The 7,543-nt window shown below is 38.9% G+C and overlaps 1 protein-coding gene across 1 annotated transcript; it reads right to left on the bottom strand.

The window, feature by feature from the left end:
• Window positions 1–1,767: 1,767 nt before the first annotated feature.
• On the bottom strand, window positions 1,768–7,291 carry pdap1a (pdgfa associated protein 1a). The gene is made up of 6 exons (XM_030400802.1): window positions 7,088–7,291; window positions 6,130–6,212; window positions 5,976–6,050; window positions 4,053–4,177; window positions 3,754–3,905; window positions 1,768–3,114 (listed from the first exon to the last, which is right to left on the bottom strand). Exons 1-6 carry the CDS (start codon window positions 7,098–7,100, stop codon window positions 3,080–3,082), a joined length of 483 nt encoding a protein of 160 aa, XP_030256662.1. The 5' UTR covers window positions 7,101–7,291; the 3' UTR covers window positions 1,768–3,079.
• Window positions 7,292–7,543: the final 252 nt, after the last annotated feature.

Below are 7,543 nucleotides of genomic sequence, written 5' to 3'. Positions count from 1 at the left end.
CATAAGAGGTGTCAGCTGTGTGTGTGTGTGGGGGGGGGAGAGAGGTTGCAACTACCACACTATGAACTTAAAGTTAGATAAATTTTAAAGGCACACCACTAACACATTTTGCAATTAAGTGTTAACCCTGAGGAGACCTCCCTATATAATACTTCTGCCCAGAAATATGACATTTGCAAATTGATATCGCACAAGTATGCTTGTAAGGAGAGTGACTCACTCTTGTTGCTCTGGTTGTTGTGGTTAGTATGTACTTCTGTAAATTCCAACAAAATGCCCTAAAGAGTTAAAAGGATGTGAAAAGACCAAAAGAGGAAACTATCAAGGCTGCTGGCTGTAACTGATTTTTATTTTCAGTCAGATAGAAAAATTATTTTTATTTCAACACAGCTAACCTTTAACTCTTTTCTTTTGTGGAACTTTTCGTCGTTATCTGTTGCCGTGCCTTTATAGTTTTTTGGTTAAAACCTTACGTTTTTTTCACCTGCAATAACATTATTATTATATATTTTTTGGGGCCATGTGGGGGCAGCAGAAACAAGCTATGAACACGACAAACTGACATATTACCCACTTTTATTGAAAGGCTAAATTGTTAGCAAACAGTTGCAAATTTAAAATCCAGCTGAGGTGAAACACTGTCATTCATTCATCATTCATTTTTGCTGAAAAAACAAAACAAACTAGAAGTATAAATAAATACAGAAATAATTGTATATCAAAATGCCTAAATAGATGTGTAACACTTAAATTGTATACCATTTTTTTTTGGTGACAATTAAGCGTTAAATCAGATAATTAATTATACATTTATTTATTTAAGCACATTTTTATATACTTATGTATTTAATCATTTATTTGGGCAATTAATTATACATTTATTTACACATACTTACATATTTATTTGTATATTTAAAGGTCCTATTTTAAAGAAATGTTGATTTTTGAGTCTCATTCCAAAGTCATCATATACTGTTGCTTTGGGATGGTAGGTTATTACAATCTAAAGTTGCATTCTGATTTTATTTGCTGATCACATCTGTAATCTAATGAGCAATAACACTGTTTTAGCTGTTTCTCAGCCACATTGTGTACATTATACATTCTAGAAATATACATCTATAAAAAATTCGTTTTTTTCAAAAAGTGGTGTTGACTCAAGCGTCACCTATTTCAACAAAACCTGTGTATTACACATTTTTTGGTACTACAGTATTGTCAGATAACAATTTCTCATAAGATGGCTTTATAAAAGCAAAACATACAATGGATGAAGGATGTTTACAGATATTTCAAATATCTTATTTAACTTAATTTTTTTAAATGTCTTTAATTGTTTTGCACATCTCAACCCTGCAATTTTAGTGAACTATCCAGCCAAAGTCATGGTTCTGTAGATGTTTAAAAAGGACACCACTTGACATCTTGTACCAAATGTGGTTTAGTAAATCAAATCTGGTGTAGACATCTTTATTTTGGACTGTGGCATAATAGCATCCGGATTTAATTTTAGTAGACGTGAGCAGTGCATTAGGAGCAGCACACTGATGTTCAGACGGAGGTTGTGTTAAACCTGGTGCCTGACAGATGCTGCAGTCTAGTGGTGGCAACAGCAAAATGCAGAGAACAGCAATTGAATACCAACCCATATTTAAGTTTGGCAGCCTCTGACTTTTAACAGAATAAATTAGGACTACAAATTCCTGTTGCTTCAGGGCGAGTAACCGACAAATCAATCACAATTCACAAGTAAATCATGACATAGCCTTTTATTTATTAATGAATTTATTTTTTAAAAATGACTTCAAATACATGATGGAAAACTTGAGGAATTCATTTTACGCTGAGGCTACATTTCTCACACTTTGTGGTTCCAACAGGTTGTTCTGTCAGCTATTTCCACATTATGATATTATAGGGAACACTGATTTCCTGATCAAGGCATTTCCAAATCCTCCACATACCGAGTTACCAGTTCATTGTGTACACCCTTGTGGGTGTACCTAATAAACCAACTCACAGTGGGTTCTTTGTACTACTACTATTACAGGTGACAGTGAACTGGCCTGTGTACACTTTGAAAAAGGCAACAAAGACACACTCCCTCCTATAGAACCACAGAGAACCAATCAGAAACAGGGCGAGGCCACAGTTACTGAGGTGGTACGAGACAATGCTTTCCAGCCCTGATGTTTGACAACTTAAAAATGCTTATTATAGGCAATTCAAGTAATATTCCTGTTGATTTTGAGCAAAAGGAGTACAAAACAGAAGTGACACCAAAAAGATGACTCAGGTGAGGAAAGTGTAGAATCGGGGAAATGATGCATAAGAAAGCAAAAACGCTAAATATTTCCAAACTTCTAGATGTGTTGTATGATAGTAGCTCATTCTTTTGACTGTAAATTGAAAAAAGTGGCTGAAGGGGACAAAAATAAAGCTGGTGGAAATAGCAGATGACTCAGTTGGGATGGAAAAAAAAAAACAACTTTTACATCTTTAGAAAATTATACCAATATCTTGTGCAACATATCCAAATACTAAACTACACTGTATAATTCCTATATATCAGTTTATCCTCTGAATAGTGTTCTTTTCTCCATCTGTCACCAATTTGTATTTTCTTACAAAGCAGGTGACATGGAAGGAAAAGTAAAGCACCCAAAAAATTCTCGTGCACACTCACCGTTATTTTTTTTGTTCAGTCATTAAGTAAACTTGTATACGGTAACCTTGTAAAGTTGTATAAATCAAAAAAACAATGGAAATAACTTCAGCAGCTTTAGAATTAAAACCATCGTGAGTGGGGGAAGAGAAAAGAGGCAGTGAAGCACTTGGAAAACCTGGAATTATTAAAGAAAACTAGAGGCATCCCAAATGTTGCATTTCCTCTTCATCTCACTTTGCTCCACCCGTTTTCCCTGTCCTGACCACACTGTCATGGAAGACTCGCATCCCTCTGATTTGAAATGAGGGACAGGAGTTCAGGAGCAACCCTGATCTGACGCCACTCGAATTGGTCCCCTCCCCCTTCCTCCACGCTGAGACTTAAGTGCACGTCGAAGCTGTCAGATGAAGACTAGCGCTTTCCTTTGGATTCTTCCGCATCTTTTTCTGAAATAAAATAAGAAGCGACTTAGGGGTTTGTGAGCTTCAACATGGTAAAACTTTGTGAAAATTGCTATAAACAACTTGGAATTTGAACAAAATTTTTAATTATATCATCAGACTAGGGATGTTTATAGTTAATTTAAATGCTGTTGAGAATTTAACCGATGAAAAATGTATAAACCACAAATCAGTGATGGGCCCAAAGACATTAATTATCTTGTTACAAATTACAAATACAGGTTTATCAAATATATCAACATCAAATAGAAAAGACATTCTATACAAACTGACATCATTACATTATGGTCATTGAGTAGCCTAAAAGTTCAAAATCTGCATCTCTCCATTAGATCATGATCAAACCACCCAATGATTCATAAGATATTTGTTAAAGGTTTACAACGTTTTTCTCTCAACTAAAATTCATTGCCATTTTCTGGCCTTACGTGTCAGAACACAGTGTGTACAAATTACATGTCGAGTACATTTATGAATGTTCAAACTGTGCATTTTCAGCTTCTACAAATGTTTGAACAGAATCGAATAAAACCTAATAATATAATACATCATAATTTGACATCCAGTACAGAAAGTATTAACTTTACAGAACTGTTCAGAGTATTAACTGATCCATCGCCTCACCTTTCCTGAGTTCGTCTCTCTTCTTGGCAGCATCCTCCCTCTGTTTCTTGATAATGGCCAGTCTGGCCAGGTCGGCCCTGGCCTGGTCAGTCTTCCCCTCAAGATGGAGCTTCATGTAGCGTTCCTTTGACTTCTGCTTCTCTATCTCCTCTCTGACAGAGAGAACAGGAGGGCATACACACAAAGATCAGACAAAGTAATACTTAGTCAAAACAAAAAGCCTGATGATTTTGAGAGGACACCGTATGATTTAACACAAACGCCAATATTCTTTTCCCAGGTGACTGCGTGACACCCACCTCTCTCTGCGAGACAGCTCTCTGGGAGCACTAACGTCTACTTCAGTCACCTTCTTGCTCTTCTGAGACACACGGTTGGGGTTCTCGATCTCTATAAGCCCCTCAACTCCACACTTCTTTTTGGACTGCAAGTAAAAAGAAACAACTTTATAACATCACTGAGACATGACACCACCAGTATAGAGCTGGTAAATAACAGCACAGGCAGGTAAGCTACACACAAACATTTCCATCCAGACCCATTTTATTGTACATTATGAATTTCCTTAATCCCTCTCATGACAGGCCAAAAGTAAACAATGTGATATTAGTATAGTGACAGCATTTTCAAGGAGTTAAAGCTAAATACATCATAGAAGGTGCATAGATGTCAATCTCGCAATGGTGAACTCCAGACTTGAATCAGAATGCATCTTTGCAGGTGTCACCCAAAACATCTGGGCAACAACTGGGCTGAGGACATCACAGTCTTGTTTTCCCTGCACACTTACCTTTTTCATAAAAGGTAGTTGGTGGGGCAGCGGGTAAATTACAAACTTCCTCACCAGGTAATTTCTGGAATACTTCACCACTACATACTCGATTACTCTCATACTCTCAAAGACCTAAAACTAGTTTTGGGGTGCCTGACTCTCCAGTGCTGTATTCTAGGGAACTGGACTTGTTTCGGTTCCTTGAAGATATGTCACCTCTCATCCAAGAGGCTTCTTCAGTTCTAACCAACTAGAGGAGTTGCAGGATTTTAAAGTCTGTGTGGGAGTGTCCTTACAGAGTCGCTAACGACACGTGTGAGCTCTGAGTTTTTAGAGTTGTTAGGGCAACTGTGGGTTGTTGGTCCAACCATTCTTCACGTGGGTTGCTAGGGCCAGGTGAGCTCAGTTTGTTAAGCTGTCTGGGGAGGGAATTCAGTACTGCATCGTAGGTGGGTGATAGGTAGTGTTTTAGGTCACCTCCTCTGTTCAAAGATGGTCGTTCCAGTTTGACTTAGATGGATTATTTTACTCCTCTTTCAAACCATCTGTCTTCTCTTGTCCTCAAAGGAAATATGTTTTCCCCTTTAAATGCAAGTGGACAGCAGCTTGACCTGAAGAGCTGGCCCTCCTGTGTTTTGACATTCATTTATGGAGGGGTCTGCCAGGGTCAGCCAGCACTGCATAGAGGAATCTGTGCAGTGCTGGCTGCATTGAGCAGCATAAACTACATTTGTATGTGTATGCCTGGGTGTTTTGGCCTTAGAATGGACAAGTTTCTGCCTCAGCATGTTGGTAGGTTTAATATTAGATTTTCCCACCACATAAGGAATGACAATGTTGTTACGTCTTTCCGTACCCTCCTCTCTGTCTGTCTCTTTACAGGTCTTGACAAATGTCCAGTTTGGGACAGGTTTTAAGTGCTCCTCTGATGTGCTTCTGTTCCTTCTCCCTCCCTTCTATCTTGGTGGTCAGGGTCTCAGTTCTTATTTTTCATTTTAAACATGTACTTGATTGTTTTCGACTTCCATATGAATTTTTGTCTATATCTGACCTTCCCTGAGCAAGTTACAGCCACTTATTTTAATATTATCCATGTTTTTTTCCAGTAGAAAAGCATGTGTAACCCTTTATTTTATTTACTGAAATTGGAGATATGTCAAAAAAAGTTCAGTGAGTAAACAGAAGGGTTATTAAATCCTAACAGATGATAATGGAGCATAAGTGACTATTTTAAAAAGGAACATTATAAATTGAAAAAGACCAACAAATGTATCCTTGACGATTTAATGCTGCAAAATGTATTGCCATGATAACCTTCTCTATGGACTCCCTTACAGCCCAAAGATATCAAAGTATCTGTTTTTGACGGCTGAATATAAGGATTAACCCAAACCTAAAGAGCAGTATATCAATCTCTATCATGAAGTCAACATGAGACCTGCTCACTCACCTCAGAGTCGCTTTCACTGCTGCTCTCTTCGTCGGACTCTGAAGAACTGGCTTTCTCTGCGCCCCCTTTTTCCTCCTGTGAACACACACATTAAATCACACCGGACCCGGTTTGAAGGGAACACCATGTCTGCCATTTATGTCCCGATACTTACCAGCTCCCTCTGCGCTTTCATCTGTCTGTCAATCTCTTCAGGGTTGCTGAATTGCTTCCCTCGGCCCTTGTGGCCCTTTTTACCTGGAACACAGATGTCAAGAGTTGTCACAGATGAATCAAATAAATCCAGCTGTCTTTTTAAGTTTCTCCATCCACAAGCACGCTACAACGTTTTTTTAAAACATTTCCAGCACAAGCTATGATGTATGTTCATATATAAAGAAATATGATTGAACACCGTATTGTAATGGCTTTTTGTTGATGCTGAGATGCCTGGACTAGGCACTTTGATCATTTCCAAAGTCAAAAAGCTTGTGGTGATGCAATGACGGATGGCACTACGTGGTACAAGTATTTCTGTTATTATGTACACACCCTGCACCATCATTAAGATCTTATGCCATCACAAAGTGTGAACAGGGGCGAGGTGTGAGTATGTGTATGAGTGTGTGTGTGTGTTTGGTGGGTGACGAGACACATGACGATCAATGACGGCCAGTTCCCTTCACCGGCAAATGTCATAACAAGATAGCTTTGAAAAGGGACGGGGTGGCAAAAACAACTAAAGATATAGCTAGTGAAAATCAAAACAGTTGATAAAGTCTCCAGTAATATTAATAATTGCCGAGGCGGACTTCAGTCCACATGGTAACGTTACAGGCGGCTAAACACAAACTGCCAAAAACCAAACCGTTCAAACCGTTTATGGTGCTGAAATTACCATCAAACTGGAGAATGTGTTAACGTAAAAGTCGCGAATTAATCACCACAAGTACATTTGCTTTCTTTCTTCGGTCGTTTGGACCCGCAAATAGACCTTGCTACCCGGTTAGCATGCTAGCAGCTAAGCATGTGAGAGCTGAACGGGATTCGTACCACTCCAGCTAACAATTCGCTAGCTAGACTTAGCCTGCTGAAAATTGGCATTTAACGTGAACTTTAATGATAATACTCACCGCCCCGTGGCATTATCAAGAGTGAAGTTTGTACAGACGAAGTCCGCTATTATAAGGCTAAATGACCCGACAGTTGTACAACCAACGCCGACGGTTTAAAGTGCTGAAAGAAAAGGCTAGAAAGTACTTCGTCTCTCCCGCTGTCAGCCGGACAAAACGTCGAAATGCTGCATTCACTCACGACAACATGCGCATGCGCAGTTAGCAACACTCAACCAATCGCTGCACTGAGCATCTCCTCCTGCGCATTTAACTGACGTGTGCAGCCACCAATTAGCGAAAGGGCGTAAAGTAATTCATAAAATGACACTGCACTGTGCTTTACACAACATATTTTTGTATTACGCACAGTAGTGCATGTACGAATCTAGTTTCTTGGAAATGTACTCTCACAAATAGTACATTTCACATGGGATGGACATGTGGTACTACAATATGCGAATATAGTGATGGGGA

The sequence above is a fragment of the Sparus aurata genome, chromosome 20 (genome assembly GCF_900880675.1).
Source record: "Sparus aurata chromosome 20, fSpaAur1.1, whole genome shotgun sequence".
In the NCBI taxonomy this organism is placed as follows: domain Eukaryota; kingdom Metazoa; phylum Chordata; class Actinopteri; order Spariformes; family Sparidae; genus Sparus; species Sparus aurata.
The sequence above is the reverse complement of the archived record's forward strand: the minus strand, read 5'-3'. Positions and strand labels throughout refer to the sequence as shown.